The sequence below is a fragment of the Carassius carassius genome, chromosome 2 (assembly GCF_963082965.1).
Source record: "Carassius carassius chromosome 2, fCarCar2.1, whole genome shotgun sequence".
NCBI classification, from domain to species: domain Eukaryota; kingdom Metazoa; phylum Chordata; class Actinopteri; order Cypriniformes; family Cyprinidae; genus Carassius; species Carassius carassius.
Window position 1 is genome coordinate 10,572,540 of NC_081756.1, and position 25,807 is coordinate 10,598,346.

General features: G+C 37.1%; 1 protein-coding gene across 1 annotated transcript; it reads right to left on the reverse strand.

Moving 5' to 3' along the window:
• Positions 1-3,489: 3,489 nt before the first annotated feature.
• Positions 3,490-6,695, reverse strand: LOC132096200 (probable serine/threonine-protein kinase DDB_G0277449). The gene is made up of 6 exons (XM_059501447.1): positions 6,605-6,695; positions 5,768-6,121; positions 5,497-5,685; positions 4,965-5,059; positions 4,770-4,820; positions 3,490-4,565 (listed from the first exon to the last, which is right to left on the reverse strand). Exons 1-6 carry the CDS (start codon positions 6,693-6,695, stop codon positions 4,125-4,127), a joined length of 1,221 nt encoding a protein of 406 aa, XP_059357430.1. The 3' UTR covers positions 3,490-4,124.
• Between the last annotated feature and the right edge of the window lie 19,112 nt (positions 6,696-25,807).

The window sequence follows — 25,807 nt, forward strand, 5'->3', positions numbered from 1 at the left end:
TGGTCAAAGCGGAAGCCCTCCAGGGCGGAGCAGAAGACCACCACATCCCTGTGGTCGATGCACAAAGCCCCCAGGGCGGATCAGAAGCCCACCACTTCCGTGCGGCCGGATCAACGGAAGGACGAGACTCTGGTAATTCCATGGTGTCTCTACTGGACTCCAGAAGATCGGTGCTGGCCTGACACTGCTCATGAAGACCATTGGTGACTTGCATTTGCTCATGAAGATCAATGGTGACTTGACTCAGTCCTTGAAGATCACCGGTGACTTGACTCAGTCCTTGAAGATCACCGGTGACTTGACTCAGTCCTTGAAGATCACCGGTGACTTGACACAGCTCTGAAAGGTCAAAAGGTGACTTGACTTGACTCTGAAAGGTCAACGGTGACTAGCCCTAACTCTGGAGCATCAGCGGTGACTAGCCCTGACTCTGGAGGGTTAACAGTGACTAGCCTTGACTCTGGATGGTCATCTGGAACCCGACTCGACTCTGGAAGGTCATCGGTGACTAGCCCTGACTCAGGAAGGTCATCGGTGGCTAGCCCTGACTCAGGAAGGTCATCGGTGGCTAGCCCTGACTCAGGAAGGTCATCGGTGGCTAGCCCTGGCAAGGTCATCGGTGACTAGCCCTGACTCTGGAAGGTCATCGGTGACTAGCCCTGACTCTGGAGGGTCATCGGTGACTAGCCCTGACTCTGGAGGGTCATCGGTGATAAGCCCTGACTCTGGAAGGTCATCGGTGATAAGCCCTAACTCTGGAGGATCAGCGGTGACTAGCCCTGACTCTGGAGGATCAGCGGTGACTGGCACCTGACTCGACTCCGGAGGATCCACTGGCACCTGACTCGACTCCGGAGGGTCCACTGGCACCTGACTCGACTCCGGAGGGTCCACTGGCACCTGACTCGACTCCGGAGGGTCCACTGGCACCTGACTCGACTCCGGAGGGTCCACGGGCACCTGACTCGACTCCGGAGGGTCCACGGGCACCTGACTCGACTCCGGAGGGTCCACGGGCACCTGACTCGACTCCGGAGGGTCCACGGGCACCTGACTCGACTCCGGAGGGTCCACGGGCACCTGACTCGACTCCGGAGGGTCCACGGGCACCTGACTCGACTCTGAAGGGTCAGCTGAGACTCTCATCCTGTGCAGCGGCGCTGGGCAAGCAGCCATCTTGGGCCATGACTCTGGACAGGCGGCCATCTTGTACTGTGGTGCTGGTCTGGCGGCCATCTGGGGTTGTGGTGCTGGACTGGCGGCCATCTTGTACTGTGGCGCTGGACCGGTGGCCAATTTGGGCATTGGCGCTGGGTTAGCGGCCATCTTGTGCTGTGGCGCTAGGCTGACGGCCATCTTGGGCTGTGGCACTGAACCGTTGGCCAAAGTGGGCATTGGCGCTGGGCTGGCGGCCATCTTGTACTGTGGCGCTGGACTGGTGGCCAATGTGGGCATTGGCGCTGGGTTGGCGGCCATCTTGGGCTGTGGCGCTGGAACGGTGGCCAATTTGGGCATTGGCGCTGGGTTAGCGGCCATCTTGTGCTGTGGCGCTTGGCTGGTAGCCATCCTGGGCAGTGATGCTGGACTGGCGGCCATCTTGGATGGTGGCGCTTGGCTGGTAGCCATCCTGGGCAGTGGTGCTGGACTGGCGGCCATCTTGGGTTGTGGCGCTGGAACGGTGGCCAATTTGGGCATTGGCGCTGGGTTAGCGGCCATCTTGTGCTGTGGCGCTTGGCTGGTAGCCATCCTGGGCAGTGGTGCTGGACTGGCGGTCATCTTGGGTTGTGGCGCTTGGCTGGTTGCAATCCTGGGCAGTGGTGCTGGGCTGACGACCACCCCGCCGGAAGAGACAGAAGTGGCTGGGGCATCCCACCGAAGCCGATGCTGCAGGTAGCGCACGAATTCCCAGAATTCCAGTGTCTCTAACTGCGCCATCTCCTCCTGAGACACTGGATCATCCAGCCCACCATTGAAATAGTCCTTGAGGGCCGCATCATTGTAGCCCATGCCCTCGGCCAGGGACCAGAACACCTGAGCCAGGGGACCTACTTCATTTCCCTCTTGGCGGAGGGCGATCAACCGAAGATACTTGGCTCGCCGCTCCGCCATCTTGGCTGGGGAACGGAAAGACGACATACCGCTGGTTCCTAGAATGACGGAGTCGTTCTGTCACGGCAGGGATCCAATGAGGCACGGAGATAGAACCAATTGCGAGTAAGTCTTTTATTAAGGGCAATCCAAAAGGGTAAACAGTCCAGGCAGAGGTCGATACCAAACAAAACCAAACCAAACCAAACCAAACCAAACCAAACCAAACCTAAACAAACAAGGACACAAGGCAAGAGCACGACAAGATGACGGACATGAATTAACAACGACTCCGTGACACATACTAAGACAGACCGGGTTATATACACAAAAGGATAATGGGGAAACAGGAGACAGGTGGGGAACAATCAATTAACTAAACAAGGAGGAAGGTGACCAAATAAGGAGACAGGAAGTGATAATATGATAAACACCGTGGGAACTGAGGACACCTAGTGGAACCCCAGGGAACACAACCCAGACACTGTGACACCAGCTTGATCACCTGCATGTTTTTATGTGGATACGCTAAAAGTAAAGGGTCTACTTTTATTTTTGTTCACTCACAATATCAACAAAACTTTGTGTTTTTATAAAATAAAGAAAACAATCATGATGGTGTCACAGTGTGCTGCGCTGCACAAGTGCGCATTTAGAAGTTCACGGCACAAAGTGAAGAAATGTCGAGCGCACAAAGCTGCGTGTCAGCTTAACCAATGAAAAGTGTAGCAGCAGCTGCACGCTTGTGCGTGCTGCGTAAGGATGCATTCCCGTCCGCTGGGAGATTTGAGAAATGTTCGTAAAAATGAACAGTGTTATGTTTTCAGCGGGGTGGCAACAGGGGTGGCAAGGACTTCGTCTGGGGTGGCAATTGCCACCCCAACTAGCCCTCTGGCTCCGCCACTGACTATGCTTTTAAAACAAAGCTAAAACTATGCTTTTAAAACAAAGCCAAACTGTGATCTTAAAACAAAGCTAAAACTATGCTTTTAAAACAAAGCACTTTATGGCTCTGAGTCTGATCAAAGTCCTTTCAGGCAAGTCGTGCCACTCGGGCGCCATCTTGGCAACGCCTCCGAATGGTTCTGAACTCTGGGGTGCTCCGAGCTCTCTGATTCTTTAGTAGTGGGCTCACATGAGGGCTTGAGTTTCCAATTTCCATCAGCATGTGAATTCATAGTGCTTTTTCACTGGAAGGTGTGTCCAACCCTAGGAAAGAGAAAGTCAGAGGATTCTTCACACTGACTGTCTTCACTCAGGTCTTTCTTCTAGTCGTCATATATTATAGTATAACAAGATTGTTAAAAGGAACTCACTTCACTGATCATATTTTGAATCTACATCATATATGATTCAGAATTGAAGATGACAGCACAGATGTAGTTTCCTACTCTCGTCTGTTACACTGGCTCAACTCTGAAACCAATGCTGTTTCAATCCTCTGACTCTTCTAGATCCACTGTTTTACACCAGTCATGCAGCAAGATCTGCTCGAGAGTCAGCCGTTCAGTTGGATCACGGTTTAGGCACTGGACGATCAGATCACGGCATTCTGTTTTCAGGAGAGAGCTGGTTAGTCGTGATCATGTGACTAATGTTAGCATGCACAAAACAGCTGAAACGTGGTTAATTTAAGGTTAAGGGAATTTACAATTATTAGAAACATAACTCTGAACACATAATTCTAACCTCTAACATCAGTTGGTAAGTACTAAAGTCTGTGTTTTAGACAGGACATTCTCTACCAATGTTTGTTAATTCTGTGCAGAAGCTGTATGTGTGTGTTGTCAGTGCTATTCTCTCACCTTTGGATAAATCTGGGTTTTCAAACCTAATTTCAGCTTGTGTGATTTCAGTTATATTGCAAAATGGAGAACACGTGTTCACCATCTCATACAACAACACTCCTAGAGCCCAGACGTTTGTAGAGATGGCGTAGAATCTGCCACAGGTGAAGAGCTCAGGTGGGAAGTAAGCCTGTATTCCTGTAAGCAAGACATGTTCAGCATTGAGCAATTCTTATAAGAATCACATGATCAGTAATAAGTCACTAAATACTGGTTTCCACACTCTGTTACACAAAATGCCAGCTCACCTCTATATTGACTGCGATCATAGCCATTACTACTAATAAGATGACCACAGCCAAAGTCTATTAACTTGAGCTCTAAAGTGTGTTTTCTCAACAGGATATTGTCTGGATGAATATCATTATGAAAAACACCGCACTCAATGCAGTGCTGTACTGCTTGCACCGCCTGACACATGATGAGCCGTGCTGTTGTCTCATTCATGTTAGGGTTATTGTTGATGAAGTCCCACAAGCTCTCGCAGGGATCCGGATTCTCCATCACGAGAGTGAATACTTGAGGGTGCTCAAACCACTCATATAGTTGGATGACGTAGGGGCTTATGGGTCCTTGCCTCATCGTTAGCATCAGCGCAACTTCAGTAATGAGAGGTTTGGGATGTACAGTCTACAGAAAAGATGCGACAAAAGGTTAGTTTGGTAAAAGAATATGTATAATTTTTAAATGTACTGTACTTTACATTGCTTTGAACTTTGTTGATTTAATAAACGGAGTCAAAGTTGAATTCATGCTTAATGTTACGTACAAGTGAATTAACTACAGTAATCAGCACTTAAACAACTAAATACATATTATGTTTTGCCAGCTTACAGTTTGAAGATAATGATCCCGTACAGTTTTTTTAATACGTTTGATGGCAACCTGCAAAAGGTAAAAAAACACAGTTGAGCATATTGAACACCTAACCTTAACCTAACCATGAAGAACTGAGTATTTAAGATTAAAATCTTTAGGTTCCCTCAAATTTTTTTCAGATTCTAATGTAAGAGCAAAATGTTCTTCTACCTTTTTGCCATCGGAAATACGGATTCCCTCATACACTTTGCCATAGCCTCCTTCTCCAATAATATTTTGCACTATATAGCGAGTGCTAATGGATTCTGAAGAAAAGAAAAACACATACTGTACACAAGAACACATTATATATTGTATTATATAAATATATTATACAGTGTGTTATACATTATAAAAGCTGGCTAGATCATTTTAAGTTGCATAAAATGCTTAAAGCAGTATAATGAGTTATTTTTTTCTACTTCAAGATTGGTAATAACTTACAAAGTAATGTGCATAAAAAAAATTTTCAAATTGAAATAAAATAATAAACTAGGCTTACTGCTAGATGGTTAATTCATACAATTGGTGCCTTGTGACCATAAACAATATTAATATAGAAAAAATAAATAAGGCACAAACTAACAGCAGATGCCAGCTAACTGCAAATTAACTTCAGTATAAGCATATTTCAAATAAACTTATTTGAAACCAGTTTATTACTTCAATTACATGAATCTTGTTATAATGATCACAGATTTACCATTAGTTGGGACGCAGTCTGAAGGCTCTGGGACAGGTGACAGCTCAGGATCATCCAGTTCTGGTGGAGGCACAAAAGGCTCCACTTTGTTCTGGCAGCAGAAAGGCTTTTTCATAGCCTTCCACACGCTCTTGAAGAAAGAGTGGATTCTTCTCCTCTTCCTATGTTCTTCTGTACCCTTTTTTGTAACTAATATCAACAAATTTAATATCAGCTATTGGAGATCTAGCTACACGGATGTCCCCTGTTTGTAATGCAATTTTATTCTCACCTGAAGCCTCCAATTTCGGTCTGTCTGTACTGCCCTCAGAGATGACGTTAGGTGTAGAGTCATCTAATCTGGATGCTGTCTTTAGGTTCAGGCAAGCTGAAGCCCTTACTGGCTCAACAAGCACTTCACCTGGAAGTGTAAAGCTGGACTGCTCTGGGCAGCCATCCGAACTGGATAAAGCGGCATCGCTCCACCCTTCCAGGCAAGGTGTAGAGTTGTCAAACTGTGGGTCCTGCTGTGGTAGACAGTCCACTGTGTTCTTGGAGCAGATGGGAAGCTTCACAGCCTTACGTACTTTCTTGAAGAAAGATGAAATTATGTTCTTCTTATTCTTGCTGGCATGCTTTTCTGAAACTAAGAAAAACAAATAGAAAATACTATTAGTGGCAAATATGACCCAGTGTTATCATCATTAACTAAAACTAAAACATTTTTAATTCCCTTGGCAACTAACTGAAATAGGTTGAAGCACTAAAAAACTGAAGAAAAAAAAACTGAAACTTGAACTCTTGGTGTTAATGGAATAAAATGGAATAATTTATATTTGCAAATATATAGATCTACATTATTTCATGAATATTTTTTACATTTTTATTTCCATTTTTATATTTTGTGCATTTTTAAATTGTAAAAATCACAAGTCGACCACTAGTGTTAATTACCAGCAAAAATCAAATACAGTAGCCTGTGCTCTCCAAAGCTCGAGAGCAAATTACAGAAACAATACAAAAATAGCTCCAAGCCCCACTGTAACTCATCTAGGCCTATTGCTTTCCTGAATTTGTGAGATGTGTGTTAATCAGAGTTGAACAGTTTCAAACATATTTCTAAACTCACCTGTTGAGCTCTTCTCCACAGGAGGGGCCTCGATGACACTCAGCTGGCTCTCTACACTCTCCTCAGACACTGACGATAATCTTGAAGACATATTGTCCGGTGAAAATGTATCAAAATGTATTGCAAATTCACTCAGAAAATTAGCGTCTGTACACATATGATACTCCTACCAGCATTTGAATCCTCAGAAAGATTCAGCGATATCGCGGCTGCTGTGTGACGTCATGGAAATGGAACGCAATTTGCATAATGGATTTGAGAGAAGGAGCGCGATGTGATGTGCATTTTTTAAACATTAGGCTTGTTTGAGATGCATTTGTTTTGGGTGCTGTTGGAGTGAAATAAACGCAGTCAAGACTGACAAAATTCTTACCTCTCCAAGTGGGACAAATCAACGAGATCAAAGGCAGATATCGCGTTATTCACACTCACGTACTGTGTTGCTAATATACATAATATAATTTCAGTTCTGTGGCTTTTATATGTAAATAAATATGATGATCAAGACACTCAAAGTGCTTGCTATTTGATTCCATACGAAAAGTGTCATACATATCATACATTTTTAGTTTTTTAAAGAAATATGACAACAATCATATCTCATGAGCTCGCACTGTCACCGTGTTTGGGAACGTTCATGCATAATTTAAATATACAACCAGGGATTTAAATTGTTTAAATGTATTACTCGGGGGCTCGACATTAACGCCAAACAAGTAAGTTAACCATGTTGGGGGAAAAACGAATCGGTTGAGTCAAAGTTTCATTAACCCATAAACATAATGAATCAGCTGTTTGAACAATTTGCTTGAATGAACAACTCAAATCACTCTTTTAACGCTCAGTACTTGCACCTACTGTTGTTTTAGTTTAGTTTAAAAGTATAATTTCCACCATCATTTTTTTGTTTGTTTGAATATTCAAAAAAAAAAAAAAATTCCCATTATTAGGATTGGACTGAATGATCAGTGAGAGCAGAACAAACATGTCACATGTTTTAAACTCAACAAAATGGTAAATATTAAGAGCATGCTCACAGATAAAAACAACAGCATTGGATGAAGTGGAATAGAATCCTGAACAGGCCTCAAATATAGGCCCTTGCCCTACCCCGTCAGATTTTGCTACTTCCTATTTAAACAGTGGGTATAGTACAATTCGATAACGAATAATGCTACCTGTAAAATGATAGTTTATTAATGTCTACACCTATCACAACCCTAAACCTACCCTTACAGAAATGCAAATACATTAAATAATTGCTTTTTAGAATGAAAAAGAGCACAATATTGATGTGCGCATACACAGTAAACCCTGGTAGGACAATCTGACAGGTAGGATAAAATATCATAATTACCGGCCCGAGTCTGACCCAAACAAAAAAATCAAATTGTAAATACAAATTAAAGTGTAAATACATGTAGCAAATTTATCCTCGTGTCACAGCTGACGGCGTTACGGTGACTCGGAGAGACACAGAGGAGACAAACTGTTGAATAAAGTCATTATTTTCACATACAAAATGTATTCTCATCGCTTCATAACGTTACGGTTGAACCACTGATGGCAGATTCTGACGAACAATGTCTTTCATGCTTTTTCTGGACTTTGATAGTGTAATTTACTTGGCAGTGAATGAGACAATCACAATCGTTTATTAACGTCTTAGTGGCCTAGTGGTTAGAGAGTTTGACTCCTAACCCTAGGGTTGTGGGCAGTGGTGGAAGGAGTACTGAAAATTTGTACTTGAGTACAAGTACTGTTACATTGATGAAATAATACTCAATTAAAAGTTAAAGTACTGCTGTCAAAACAGTACTTAAGTAAAAGTAAAAAGTACTCCTCTCAAAAAATACTCAGAGTACAAGTTACTAGTTACTTTTTAGCTGGCGATATTTAATTACCAAAAAATATGAATATCAAAGATCTATGTGGATGGATAATGGATGGATAAAAAAATTATCTTATTGACAAAGTATGTTAATTAGTGGTCATGATACAGGGATTTCTAACTTCAATACCTTGGTTGGATAGGAGTGGTTAAAGGGGTCCTATTATACTCTTTTACAATGTCTTGAATTTGTTTTGGGGGTGTACTAGAATATGCTCCCATGCGTGTTTTGGGGGTGTACTAGAACATGCTCCCATGCTTGGTGGTTCGAAAAACATACAAACTACACACTGACTAAAATTCAAAAAGTGAAAAAGCATAATATGCTCTGCCAGACGCCCCCCTCCCCCTTCCCCCCAAAAAAACTGATTCAGCTAAAATATCAGTGTCTGAGACGCTGTGAGCATGGAGACTGTAGTGTGCACAGCAAATTACGCTTAGCTTAAATACGTAATATTAATGAAATAGTGTTAATAAATGGCTGCTGAGATAGTATTCTCAAGTGAAATGAGTAGAGGCTTGGACCCGGAAACAGCAGTCCTTACGCCATACTTATCAAGAGGATTCTCCCAAGCCATCAAGATTCAAGATTCAAGATTTTTATTCGTCACATACAAAATTATATATAGCATATATAACCAGCAGTGAAATGTGAGTCAGGTCCACTCCATGGACAGTGCAATTATTAAAGAAAACAACACAGATGAAAATATATATAAATATAGCTATGTAAGAATGAAATAAAAGTAAACAATAAAAATATAAGAATAAAATATAAAAAAGATGTATATTGTAGAATTAAATATAGAACGCAAAATAATGTGCATGAAAGTAAACTGTAGTCTTAAAAATTAAGATACACAGGGATGTACAATGTGCATACTATACTGTATTGACAAAATTTAATCCAGTAAAAAAGAGAAATAATTTCTACTTGAAAAGCACGGAGAGATTGCGACGTCACACAGTCTGCGCTCAAGCAGTTCATTTAAGTTAGGCCTATTTGAGAGCTCGCATCCATTCTTCTGCAATTACATGACTGTGTACTTATGTTACAATAAAGCGCTTGCCACATTTGCGCGGGAATGATTATAATAATGTGGAATATCTGCAATCCCGCGCAGACATTCAGACTGTAATTGACAAGAGACGGATGACTGTCAAACAAAATAAATTTGCCAGCCAAACAAATGAAAACATAATCATTTATATCCCCTAATTATAATGGCTGCTAAGCCCATGGAGGAACATTAAAGTGTTTTATTTTTTAGCTTTGCAAACTACATGGGGACAAATTTGCATATACTGTTTTCCAGAAATCACTTCACTGACTAGGTTTCATTTAATGTTGCTGTTTTTCTTCCAGAACATTTGCATTTGGTTGTTCAGTGCCTTAGTTTTTGTAGGTTTCTTTTGTTAGTTTTTTGGTCTAAAAACAACAACAACCTTTTTCACTGAGCATGCACAAAGGTAGCACTGTGTGCACAGCTTTTTAATCTATCATATTTCAGAATTTGTGCTGTTAAACAAAGTTTATCCAGGATTTTGGTCTTGCTAAACCACATGTTTGTCTACTTGAAAATATGCATGGTTTTGGTTTTGTGTACACATTATTCCCATATTTGCATATAATGTGAGTGGATGTTTCAGGTGGATAATTTAGGAGTATATTCACACTTTCCAGCAGCACATACAATTTGTTTACCCTTTTTAGAATTATTACATAATTATTAAACATTTCACTGGGCAAAGGAAAAATACACAAACAAAGATCACCATCAATTAATCTTGTATGACAATAAAATAAATCCTTATCACAACATTACCTCTGTCTAGTAGAAGGGACTATAATCTATATTTTACTGTTTATAATATTTAATTTTGTACTAATATATTTAATCTGGTTCATATTTTGGGGAAATATTTGCAGTAACCCCCTCCTTGAACTGCCACCTTAACGTGGTGGAGGGGTTTGAGTACCCGAATGACCCTAGGAGCTATGTTGTCCGGGGCTATATGCCCCTGGTAGGGTCTCCCAAGGCAAACAGGTCCTAGGCGACGGGTCAGACTAAGAGTGGTTCAAAACCCCTTATGAGAAGAATAAATCAAAGGACCGTGACGTCGCCCGTCTTCACCACTCTGGAGTTGCCCATGGTGAGAGGCGGCGGGCTGGTGTGGGTTTGCTTATAGCCCCCCAGCTCAGCTGCCATGTGTTGGAGTTTACCCCGATGAACGAGAGGGTCGCTTCCCTGCGCCTTCGGGTCGGGGATAGGTCTCTCACTGTCGTTTGTGCCTACGGGCCGAACGGCAATGCAGAGTACCCAGCCTTCTTGGAGTCTCTGGGAGGGGTGCTGGAAAGTGCTCCGACTGGGGACTCCGTCGTTTTACTGGGGGACTTCAACGCCCACGTGGGCAACGACAGTGACACCTGGAGGGGCGTGATTGGGAGGAACGGCCCCCCTGATCTGAACCCGAGCGGTGTTCAGTTATTGGACTTCTGTGCTAGTTACAGCTTGTCCATAACGAACACCATGTTCAAGCATAAGGGTGTCCATCAGTACACGTGGCACCAGGACACCCTAGGCCGTAGGTCAATGATCGACTTTGTGGTCGTTTCATCCGACCTCCGGCCGTATGTCTTGGACACTCGGGTGAAGAGAGGGGCGGAGCTGTCAACCGATCACCACCTGGTGGTGAGTTGGATCCGATGGCGGGGGAGGAAGCTGGACAGACTCGGCAGACCCAAACGTACTGTGAGGGTCTGCTGGGAACGTTTGGCCGAGTCTCCTGTCAGAGAGATCTTCAACTCCCACCTCCGGCAGAGCTTCGACCGGATCCCGAGGGAGGCTGGAGATATTGAGTCCGAGTGGACCATGTTCTCCACCTCCATTGTCGAAGCGGCCGCTCGGAGCTGTGGCCGTAAGGTTTCCGGTGCCTGTCGAGGCGGCAATCCCCGAACCCGGTGGTGGACACCGGAAGTAAGGGATGCCGTCAAGCTGAAGAAGGAGTCCTATCGGGCCTGGTTGGCTTGTGGGACTCCAGAGGCAGCTGACAGGTACCGGCAGGCCAAGCGGACTACAGCCCGGGTGGTTGTGGAGGCAAAAACTCGGGCCTGGGAGGAGTTCGGTGAGGCCATGGAGAAGGACTATCGGTCAGCCTCGAAGAGATTCTGGCAAACCGTCCGGCGCCTCAGGAGAGGGAAGCAGTGCCCTACCAACGCTGTTTACAGTAGAGGTGGGGAGCTGTTGACCTCAACTGGGGATGTCGTTGGACGGTGGAAGGAATACTTCGAGGATCTCCTCAATCCCGCTGTCACGTCTTCCATTGAGGAAGCAGAGGCTGAGGGCTCAGATGTGGACTCGTCCATAACCCAAGCTGAAGTCACCGAGGTAGTCAAGAAACTCCTCGGTGGCAAGGCACCGGGGGTGGATGAGATCCGCCCTGAGTACCTCAAGTCTCTGGATGTTGTGGGGCTGTCTTGGCTGACACGCCTCTGCAGCATCGCGTGGCAGTCGGGGACGGTGCCTCTGGGATGGCAGACCGGGGTGGTGGTCCCTCTTTTTAAGAAGGGGGACCGGAGGGTGTGTTCCAACTACAGGGGGATCACACTTCTCAGCCTCCCTGGGAAAGTCTATGCCAGGGTACTGGAGAGGAGAATCCGGCCGATAGTAGAACCTCGGATTCAGGAGGAACAGTGTGGTTTTCGTCCAGGCCGTGGAACACTGGACCAGCTCTATACCCTCTACAGGGTGCTGGAGGGTTCATGGGAGTATGCCCAACCAGTCCACATGTGCTTTGTGGATTTGGAGAAGGCATTCGACTGTGTCCCTCGCGGCGGCCTGTGGAGGGTTCTCCGGGAGTATGGGGTCCGGGGCCCTTTGCTAAGGGCTATCCGGTCCCTGTACGAACGGAGCAGGAGCTTGGTTCGTATTGCCAGCTGTAAGTCAGACTTGTTCCCGCTGCGTGTTGGATATAAATATATGAAATATATATGTAAATATATAAATAAATATATATAAATATATGATATATATATATATTTATTTATATATACTCAACTTGCTATCACACATTTTGAAGTGGGCCTGTGGCAAGATCTCTTAGTCATGCACAATTTTAATTTTGTAAACTTAATTTTGCATAATGGATTATCTGCTTTTCTGTTGCAGCAGATTTGCTATTAGTTAGTACAGGATTTCTTTAATAATTTGTTTAATAATAGCTGAAGAGAGTAACACTCTTTGCTGAGATAATCCATCCACTTCGCAGAATTGAATGTTCATTCCTCTGCCATAAATCGTCTCCAAAGGCATTTCAGAGAATTTGGCAGTACATCCAACCGTCTTCACAACCTTGTGTGATTACACCAGCAGCCCAGGACCTCCACATCCAGCATCTTTACCTCCATGATAGTCTGAGACCAGCCACCTGAACAATTATCTATAATAACATTTGCTCCAGTGAAAACTCTCCCATCAAAGCCCATACACATTCTTGTTTAGAACTGTTTTGAACTATTTTTGCTTGTAACTCATATTTTAGCCGGAAACAACAGTTAAAATATCTCAATGATAGATTTTTTTCTTAGTTCACAAGATATTGACTGATGGACAAGAGTCATCTCTGTTATTGTGATTTTTTTTATCAACTGTTTGGACAGTTTGGACTTCTGATGGCAGCCATTCCCTGCAGAGGATCCACTGGTGAGCAAGTTATGTAATGCTAAATTTCTCCACATCTGTTCCAATGAATGGATAAAAGGCTGACTTTAAATTAATGTTATTTCACTGATGTTCTTATGCATTTAAAAGTGTCTTGTGGGAGTTTTAAAGTAAAATACTGTGTTTTTTTCCCATATCAGTTTATAATATTGATGAAATAAAACAACTGTTTCAGCTATTTAAAAAAAAACCTTAGGAGCATATTTTGTTCGTTAAATATAAGTTTTTGATTTTTAAAGTTATGACCAAGCGGCCAGCAGCAGACAGTGAGCTAATCATGTATGTTTGATCAATTTAGCATTCATCACGAATTGCCTAAAATAAAATTTATAGATATTTTAAAGTTCCGAGGACCAAGCTAAGCCAGAAAGGGGATCGTGCCTTTGGGGTAGTTGCTCCAAAACTTTGGAATAGCTTACCATCACATGTTAGGGACACTGATTCTGTACATGTTTTTAAAGTACAACTTAAGACACACTTCTTTGAAATGGCTTATTCATCTATTTGATAATAATGATTATTACTATTTTTATATATATATATATATATATATATATATATATATATTTTTTTTTTTTTTTTTTTTTTTTTTTTTTTATCAGTTTGTCCTAATATTGTTGTATTGTTTTATTGAGATGGTGTAAAGCACATTGGTCAACATGTGTTGTTTGAATGGTGCTATACAAGTAAAAGTGACATTGACATTGACATATTCTAAAACAGTTTAAGCATATAACAATGTTTAAACATTAAACCCAAATAAATGTGTGATAGATCTAACAGTTTGTGTGGAGAGTGTAATCTAATGCGCACTTTGCAGGACACGGAGGCACCAGCTTGTTCACCTGCATGCTTTTATGTGGATACGCTGTCATTTTTGCTCATAAAGTAAATGGGTCTACTTTTATTTTTATTCACTCACAATATCAACAAAACTTTGTGCTTTTATAAAATAAAGAAAACAATCATGATGCGCTTTCTGCCATCTCATCTTGAACAGGAGCGCTTCACAAAAATGAACCGAAACCCAGCGAATACATGCCTCACAGATATGATAAATATATTTGTGGAAAGCTTTAAATTTGTACATAACAAAATAAAACATATCAAAAACTCTTTCATTATAATCATAATCCTATAGATGCATTTCTTAAAGGTGCATCTAATGAGGTGATTGGGAGCACTGCACATGACCTATTGGCTCGTTGTTTGTCATGGTAATCCAATCAAAGTTCTTTCAAAATGCAGCTTTTCCAAAGCATTGGGAACTTTTAATAACTGCCCACTCTCCAACTTCTCCCTGATGCTCTGCATGGTCAACTGTCACCTGTATGCTAATGTGTGCGTATATGTGTTGCTAATTGCGTAAGTGATAATATAATAATATTTATAATATAATCATTACAGCATTTCATACAGTAGCCTATGTGTGCTCTGCACGTATATGGACACAATAAAAGGAGAGAAGCTAAATGAGCCCTAGCCCAAAAAAAATTGTCCCGAGCCCGATCTGTAAAAAATACAAAATAAATGGCCCGAGCCTGGCCCGAATGGACTCAGCATGTTGAGCCCATGCGGGTTAAATTCCCAACACAAGCACTAGTGGTCGCGATCAGCTCTGGTTTATGGGAAGCCAAACACTGAAAGATCGATGAAACAGCGCTGTATTCAAGTGTTCACACAGCGCTGACCGGTCATTGGCGCAGCTCAATGGACCGAGCCAGAGACAATTTATAAGAGACATGCCACTTCCTCAATCCTCAATACAACTTTATAAGGAAGACCCGTAACGGAAAAGATGGCGGTTGTATGCACATGTCCCGCCCCATCCGCAGGAAAGCCAATCATCTGCTTTTAACAGTCAAGCCGGGAAACAATTAAGCCTATCATCTGGTCCCATTGACACATGTGCACAGTTGAGGTTTTGCGACAGCGGAGACAATTTGGCAACAGCGAGTTGTAGTGTGTGCAAGATCAGATGGAATCCACATAGAAGAGTAAATAAAATAATAATAATTCAAAATACTGTACTGTACACTGATAAAACAGATGACATTGAGCATTTGTTTAAGTGCTTGGCACAACACCGGCATTCTGCATTGAGACGTAAATGAAGTTGGTGTTGTGAACCCTTGCGCATACGTACAAAATAAAAATAAAAAAATCTATTTATATATATATATATATATACATATTAAGAAACATGGGTGTTGAATCATTTAATTTGTCAAGCCTTCTGAAAAAGCATGCAGAACAAGGTAAAATATTTGGTATTGTTAAATACATTAAAGAAATTGGATTAACCAGGAGAATTTTTATATATATAAACATGTATATATTCGTTTCTTGTTAGTGCTTCACACTCCAGTCCAGTTGGTGGCGGTAAATGCACCAAAAGTTGGTTTGCCATTAAACGTTATTAGAAGAAGAGTAATGTTCGCACTGCACTGTTGAAACTGATCAGCGTTGCACTGTTTGCTGTGTTCAGTTTGGTGGCACCGGTAAACATGTCCTCTCTTCGCTGTCGAGTCGGTCACGAGCTGCGCCAATGACCGATCAGTGCTGCGCGAACACTTGAACACCTTGCTGTTTCATCTTACTTTCAGTGTGTTTGGCTTCCCGTACCGGTTCACGTGTCTGAGCCGTGACGCCTCACAGATTTGATCAGAGCAGATATTTTAACCTTTAAAAAAAAAAATATATATATATATATAAAACTGTGATGTTAAAACAGAGGTATGTACCTTAATGTACAGTATATATTCATGTCCAATGTGTCCACAGCTATAATAGTCACCTGAAAATCCTGACTTAGTTTTCCTCAGTTATGTTTGAGATTTGGCATTTAAGACTGGAATAGACAGTGTTGTTTCTGCTCTTCTCTGAGCTCTCTGTTTTTGTGATGTCTTCAGGGAATTGCAGCATGGAATAGTTTACATCACCCTCTTGATCCTTTGAGGGAAATGACAAATTTGTTTTCACTTTATATTTATGATGGTTATAGCTGAGTACCATATGTAAAATTAAACAAATTAGATGTAATGAAATACAAGATTAATACTGACATCTGACACAGAGTTTGGTTGAGTAGGGACAGCCAGATGAAGCCTCCTGTGATGTGCTGCAAGAATAAAAAATAATGGGATAAAGTAAAATAATGGTACATGTACAGAAAACAATGGTACAGAAATGACTAAACTTCCAATAATATTTGAATAAATGGCCACTGCTGAACTCTTCTCACTCTCATTCTCTCTCTCAAAAAAAAAAGATAATGTATTCAATGTCTACATAACATTACAATACTGATTTTATTCTGCATTTTAGGAAACACAATGAAAACAACTTAAATATGTACTGCACCTGCACATAATTCACTTTTTTTTTTCCTCAGTCTGTCACATAGAATTATGTTCATGATTCCACTGAAGAGTAAAATCACAATATTGCAGACAAACACCACTTGGAAGAGTGCTGAACAATCTGAATTAAGCAAAATATGAACATATAAATGATCTTTATAGAACAAATGAAAATAAATGTACTATATATATATATATATATATATATATATATATATATATATATATATATATATATATATATATATATATATATATATATATATATATATATATATATATACACTTTGTATATATGTAATAATGTGATGGATCTGTAAATTATCACTTAGTGCAAAAATGTAAGTTATCAGTCAGATATTTAGCAAGTACTACTTATAATGATTTTAATAATAATAATAATAATAATAATAATATAACCACTTGGTTTATAATTATTGTTTGACATTTTGTATGTTTAGTTAACCTACAGAAAATACATAGACCTATAATTGTCAAAAGACTAGCATTTACATAAAACAACAACAATAATAATATTAATAATAAACATATTAATGCTATTTATAGAACAAATGAGAAATAATTTATATATAAAAATGTGTGATGGATCTATCAATAATAAAATATAAAAAATAAATTACAATGTTTCAGATGTTAGCATTAGTGAATTATAGTAGTTAACATGAACAATATTATATACAGTGTCACACTTTTTTTTAAATACAGCATTAACCAGTTAATGTTAAGTTCAACATTTACAAATACATTATTAAAATAAAAAGTTATATCTGTTAACAGAATAAAAATACATTGTAATAATACATTGTTCATTGATAGTTCATTTTATTTAATACATTAACTTATGTTAACAAACGAGACCGTATTGTAATAAATGTTACCTATAATGGTAACTATGATATTAAGAAGAAAAAACATATATTTCCTGGATGGAATATTGTGTTCTAAGAAAAAGTTACTTCAGAGTCATGTGTGACTGTTATAAAATTACATTTACATTTATGCATTTGCCAAATGACTTTATCCAAAGCGACTCAGTGTACATTCCATTCAAGGTACACATTTACATTTTATCAGTACTTGTAGTATTTTACAAATAAGTAAATAAATAATTTATTACCATTAAGTTGTCATTTACATTCCACAAGCAATGCAGTTTATTAAAATTACAACTGTAATATTAAAGTTAAAATGTATTTGCATAATACAGAAATTTGAGAGACAGTTTGCAAGTGCGGATATTATAGAAAAATGTTACCAGCCATTTTGTCACCTAAAACAGAGAGAAATAAAATGGGATTGTTTTACACAAACACATTTTATATATATATATATATAAAAGGTAAAATATTTGGTATTGTTAATACATTAAAGAAATTGGATTAAGCAGGAGAATTTTTATATATATAAACATGTATATATTCGTTTCTTGTTAGTGCTTCACACTCCAGTCCAGTTGGTGGCGGTAAATGCATCAAAAGTTGGTTTGCCATTAAACGTTATTAGAAGAAGAGTAATGTTCGCACTGCACTGTTGAAACTGATCAGCGTTGCACTGTTTGCTGTGTTCAGTTTGGTGGCGCCGGTAAACATGTCCTCTCTTCGCTGTCGAGTCGGTCACGAGCTGCGCCAATGACCGATTTGATCAGATTTGATCAGAGCAGATATTTTAACCTTTAAAAAAAAAATATATATATATATATATATATATATATATATATATATATATATATATATATATATATAAACTGTGATGTTAAAACAGAGGTATGTACCTTAATGTACAGTATATATTCATGTCCAATGTGTCCACAGCTATAATAGTCACCTGAAAATCCTGACTTAGTTTTCCTCAGTTATGTTTGAGATTTGGCATTTAAGACTGGAATAGACAGTGTTGTTTCTGCTCTTCTCTGAGCTCTCTGTTTTTGTGATGTCTTCAGGGAATTGCAGCATGGAATAGTTTACATCACTCTCTTGATCCTTTGAGGGAAATGACAAATTTGTTTTCACTTTATATTTATGATGGTTATAGCTGAGTACCATATGTAAAATTAAACAAATTAGATGTAATGAAATACAAGATTAATACTGACATCTGACACAGAGTTTGGTTGAGTAGGGACAGCCAGATGAAGCCTCCTGTGATGTGCTGCAAGAATAAAAAATAATGGGATAAAGTAAAATAATGGTACATGTACAGAAAACAATGGTACAGAAATGACTAAACTTCCAATAATATTTGAATAAATGGCCACTGCTGAACTCTTCTCACTCTCATTCTCTCTCTCTCAAAAAAAAAAAAGATAATGTATTCAATGTCTACATAACATTACAATACTGATTTTATTCTGCATTTTAGGAAACACAATGAAAACAACTTAAATATGTACTGCACCTGCACATAATTCACTTTTTTTTTTCCTCAGTCTGTCACATAGAATTATGTTCATGATTCCACTGAAGAGTAAAATCACAATATTGCAGACAAACACCACTTGGAAGAGTGCTGAACAATCTGAATTAAGCAAAATATGAACATATAAATGATCTTTATAGAACAAATGAAAATAAATGTACTATATATATATATATATATATATATATATACACTTTGTATATATGTAATAATGTGATGGATCTGTAAATTATCACTTGGTGCAAAAATGTAAGTTATCAGTCAGATATTTAGCAAGTACTACTTATAATGATTTTAATAATAATAATAATAATAATAATAATATAACCACTTGGTTTATAATTATTGTTTGACATTTTGTATGTTTAGTTAACCTACAGAAAATACATAGACCTATAATTGTCAAAAGACTAGCATTTACATAAAACAACAACAATAATAATATTAATAATAAACATATTAATGCTATTTATAGAAAAAAATGAGAAATAATTTATATATAAAAATGTGTGATGGATCTATAAATAATAAAATATAAAAAATAAATTACAATGTTTCAGATGTTAGCATTAGTGAATTATAGTAGTTAACATGAACAATATTATATACAGTGTCACACTTTTTTTTTAATACAGCATTAACCAGTTAATGTTAAGTTCAACATTTACAAATACATTATTAAAATAAAAAGTTATATCTGTTAACAGAATAAAAATACATTGTAATAATACATTGTTCATTGATAGTTCATTTTATTTAATACATTAACTTATGTTAACAAACGAGACCGTATTGTAATAAATGTTACCTATAATGGTAACTATGATATTAAGAAGAAAAAACATATATTTCCTGGATGGAATATTGTGTTCTAAGAAAAAGTTACTTCAGAGTCATGTGTGACTGTTATAAAATTACATTTACATTTATGCATTTGCCAAATGACTTTATCCAAAGCGACTCAGTGTACATTCCATTCAAGGTACACATTTACATTTTATCAGTACTTGTAGTATTTTACAAATAAGTAAATAAATAATTTATTACCATTAAGTTGTCATTTACATTCCACAAGCAATGCAGTTTATTAAAATTACAACTGTAATATTAAAGTTAAAATGTATTTGCATAATACAGAAATTTGAGAGACAGTTTGCAAGTGCGGATATTATAGAAAAATGTTACCAGCCATTTTGTCACCTAAAACAGAGAGAAATATAATGGGATTGTTTTACACAAACACATTTTATATATATATATATATAAAAGGTAAAATATTTGGTATTGTTAATACATTAAAGAAATTGGATTAACCAGGAGAATTTTTATATATATAAACATGTATATATTCGTTTCTTGTTAGTGCTTCACACTCCAGTCCAGTTGGTGGCGGTAAATGCATCAAAAGTTGGTTTGCCATTAAACGTTATTAGAAGAAGAGTAATGTTCGCACTGCACTGTTGAAACTGATCAGCGTTGCACTGTTTGCTGTGTTCAGTTTGGTGGCGCCGGTAAACATGTCCTCTCTTCGCTGTCGAGTCGGTCACGAGCTGCGCCAATGACCGATTTGATCAGATTTGATCAGAGCAGATATTTTAACCTTTAAAAAAAAAAAAATATATATATATATATATATATATATATATATATATATAAACTGTGATGTTAAAACAGAGGTATGTACCTTAATGTACAGTATATATTCATGTCCAATGTGTCCACAGCTATAATAGTCACCTGAAAATCCTGACTTAGTTTTCCTCAGTTATGTTTGAGATTTGGCATTTAAGACTGGAATAGACAGTGTTGTTTCTGCTCTTCTCTGAGCTCTCTGTTTTTGTGATGTCTTCAGGGAATTGCAGCATGGAATAGTTTACATCACTCTCTTGATCCTTTGAGGGAAATGACAAATTTGTTTTCACTTTATATTTATGATGGTTATAGCTGAGTACCATATGTAAAATTAAACAAATTAGATGTAATGAAATACAAGATTAATACTGACATCTGACACAGAGTTTGGTTGAGTAGGGACAGCCAGATGAAGCCTCCTGTGATGTGCTGCAAGAATAAAAAATAATGGGATAAAGTAAAATAATGGTACATGTACAGAAAACAATGGTACAGAAATGACTAAACTTCCAATAATATTTGAATAAATGGCCACTGCTGAACTCTTCTCACTCTCATTCTCTCTCTCTCAAAAAAAAAAAGATAATGTATTCAATGTCTACATAACATTACAATACTGATTTTATTCTGCATTTTAGGAAACACAATGAAAACAACTTAAATATGTACTGCACCTGCACATAATTCACTTTTTTTTTTCCTCAGTCTGTCACATAGAATTATGTTCATGATTCCACTGAAGAGTAAAATCACAATATTGCAGACAAACACCACTTGGAAGAGTGCTGAACAATCTGAATTAAGCAAAATATGAACATATAAATGATCTTTATAGAACAAATGAAAATAAATGTACTTTATATATATATATATATATATATATATATATATATATATATATATACACTTTGTATATATGTAATAATGTGATGGATCTGTAAATTATCACTTGGTGCAAAAATGTAAGTTATCAGTCAGATATTTAGCAAGTACTACTTATAATGATTTTAATAATAATAATAATAATAATAATAATATAACCACTTGGTTTATAATTATTGTTTGACATTTTGTATGTTTAGTTAACCTACAGAAAATACATAGACCTATAATTGTCAAAAGACTAGCATTTACATAAAACAACAACAATAATAATATTAATAATAAACATATTAATGCTATTTATAGAAAAAAATGAGAAATAATTTATATATAAAAATGTGTGATGGATCTATAAATAATAAAATATAAAAAATAAATTACAATGTTTCAGATGTTAGCATTAGTGAATTATAGTAGTTAACATGAACAATATTATATACAGTGTCACACTTTTTTTTTAATACAGCATTAACCAGTTAATGTTAAGTTCAACATTTACAAATACATTATTAAAATAAAAAGTTATATCTGTTAACAGAATAAAAATACATTGTAATAATACATTGTTCATTGATAGTTCATTTTATTTAATACATTAACTTATGTTAACAAACGAGACCGTATTGTAATAAATGTTACCTATAATGGTAACTATGATATTAAGAAGAAAAAACATATATTTCCTGGATGGAATATTGTGTTCTAAGAAAAAGTTACTTCAGAGTCATGTGTGACTGTTATAAAATTACATTTACATTTATGCATTTGCCAAATGACTTTATCCAAAGCGACTCAGTGTACATTCCATTCAAGGTACACATTTACATTTTATCAGTACTTGTAGTATTTTACAAATAAGTAAATAAATAATTTATTACCATTAAGTTGTCATTTACATTCCACAAGCAATGCAGTTTATTAAAATTACAACTGTAATATTAAAGTTAAAATGTATTTGCATAATACAGAAATTTGAGAGACAGTTTGCAAGTGCGGATATTATAGAAAAATGTTACCAGCCATTTTGTCACCTAAAACAGAGAGAAATATAATGGGATTGTTTTACACAAACACATTTTATATATATATATATATAAAAGGTAAAATATTTGGTATTGTTAAATACATTAAAGAAATTGGATTAACCAGGAGAATTTTTATATATATAAACATGTATATATTCGTTTCTTGTTAGTGCTTCACACTCCAGTCCAGTTGGTGGCGGTAAATGCATCAAAAGTTGGTTTGCCATTAAACGTTATTAGAAGAAGAGTAATGTTCGCACTGCACTGTTGAAACTGATCAGCGTTGCACTGTTTGCTGTGTTCAGTTTGGTGGCGCCGGTAAACATGTCCTCTCTTCGCTGTCGAGTCGGTCACGAGCTGCGCCAATGACCGATTTGATCAGATTTGATCAGAGCAGATATTTTAACCTTTAAAAAAAAATATATATATATATATATATATATATATATATATATAAACTGTGATGTTAAAACAGAGGTATGTACCTTAATGTACAGTATATATTCATGTCCAATGTGTCCACAGCTATAATAGTCACCTGAAAATCCTGACTTAGTTTTCCTCAGTTATGTTTGAGATTTGGCATTTAAGACTGGAATAGACAGTGTTGTTTCTGCTCTTCTCTGAGCTCTCTGTTTTTGTGATGTCTTCAGGGAATTGCAGCATGGAATAGTTTACATCACTCTCTTGATCCTTTGAGGGAAATGACAAATTTGTTTTCACTTTATATTTATGATGGTTATAGCTGAGTACCATATGTAAAATTAAACAAATTAGATGTAATGAAATACAAGATTAATACTGACATCTGACACAGAGTTTGGTTGAGTAGGGACAGCCAGATGAAGCCTCCTGTGATGTGCTGCAAGAATAAAAAATAATGGGATAAAGTAAAATAATGGTACATGTACAGAAAACAATGGTACAGAAATGACTAAACTTCCAATAATATTTGAATAAATGGCCACTGCTGAACTCTTCTCACTCTCATTCTCTCTCTCTCAAAAAAAAAAAAGATAATGTATTCAATGTCTACATAACATTACAATACTGATTTTATTCTGCATTTTAGGAAACACAATGAAAACAACTTAAATATGTACTGCACCTGCACATAATTCACTTTTTTTTTTCCTCAGTCTGTCACATAGAATTATGTTCATGATTCCACTGAAGAGTAAAATCACAATATTGCAGACAAACACCACTTGGAAGAGTGCTGAACAATCTGAATTAAGCAAAATATGAACATATAAATGATCTTTATAGAACAAATGAAAATAAATGTACTATATATATATATATATATATATATATATATATATACACTTTGTATATATGTAATAATGTGATGGATCTGTAAATTATCACTTGGTGCAAAAATGTAAGTTATCAGTCAGATATTTAGCAAGTACTACTTATAATGATTTTAATAATAATAATAATAATATAACCACTTGGTTTATAATTATTGTTTGACATTTTGTATGTTTAGTTAACCTACAGAAAATACATAGACCTATAATTGTCAAAAGACTAGCATTTACATAAAACAACAACAATAATAATATTAATAATAAACATATTAATGCTATTTATAGAAAAAAATGAGAAATAATTTATATATAAAAATGTGTGATGGATCTATAAATAATAAAATATAAAAAATAAATTACAATGTTTCAGATGTTAGCATTAGTGAATTATAGTAGTTAACATGAACAATATTATATACAGTGTCACACTTTTTTTTTAATACAGCATTAACCAGTTAATGTTAAGTTCAACATTTACAAATACATTATTAAAATAAAAAGTTATATCTGTTAACAGAATAAAAATACATTGTAATAATACATTGTTCATTGATAGTTCATTTTATTTAATACATTAACTTATGTTAACAAACGAGACCGTATTGTAATAAATGTTACCTATAATGGTAACTATGATATTAAGAAGAAAAAACATATATTTCCTGGATGGAATATTGTGTTCTAAGAAAAAGTTACTTCAGAGTCATGTGTGACTGTTATAAAATTACATTTACATTTATGCATTTGCCAAATGACTTCATCCAAAGCGACTCAGTGTACATTCCATTCAAGGTACACATTTACATTTTATCAGTACTTGTAGTATTTTACAAATAAGTAAATAAATAATTTATTACCATTAAGTTGTCATTTACATTCCACAAGCAATGCAGTTTATTAAAATTACAACTGTAATATTAAAGTTAAAATGTATTTGCATAATACAGAAATTTGAGAGACAGTTTGCAAGTGCGGATATTATAGAAAAATGTTACCAGCCATTTTGTCACCTAAAACAGAGAGAAATATAATGGGATTGTTTTACACAAACACATTTTATATATATATATATATAAAAGGTAAAATATTTGGTATTGTTAAATACATTAAAGAAATTGGATTAACCAGGAGAATTTTTATATATATAAACATGTATATATTCGTTTCTTGTTAGTGCTTCACACTCCAGTCCAGTTGGTGGCGGTAAATGCATCAAAAGTTGGTTTGCCATTAAACGTTATTAGAAGAAGAGTAATGTTCGCACTGCACTGTTGAAACTGATCAGCGTTGCACTGTTTGCTGTGTTCAGTTTGGTGGCGCCGGTAAACATGTCCTCTCTTCGCTGTCGAGTCGGTCACGAGCTGCGCCAATGACCGATTTGATCAGATTTGATCAGAGCAGATATTTTAACCTTTAAAAAAAAAAAAATATATATATATATATATATATATATATATATAAACTGTGATGTTAAAACAGAGGTATGTACCTTAATGTACAGTATATATTCATGTCCAATGTGTCCACAGCTATAATAGTCACCTGAAAATCCTGACTTAGTTTTCCTCAGTTATGTTTGAGATTTGGCATTTAAGACTGGAATAGACAGTGTTGTTTCTGCTCTTCTCTGAGCTCTCTGTTTTTGTGATGTCTTCAGGGAATTGCAGCATGGAATAGTTTACATCACTCTCTTGATCCTTTGAGGGAAATGACAAATTTGTTTTCACTTTATATTTATGATGGTTATAGCTGAGTACCATATGTAAAATTAAACAAATTAGATGTAATGAAATACAAGATTAATACTGACATCTGACACAGAGTTTGGTTGAGTAGGGACAGCCAGATGAAGCCTCCTGTGATGTGCTGCAAGAATAAAAAATAATGGGATAAAGTAAAATAATGGTACATGTACAGAAAACAATGGTACAGAAATGA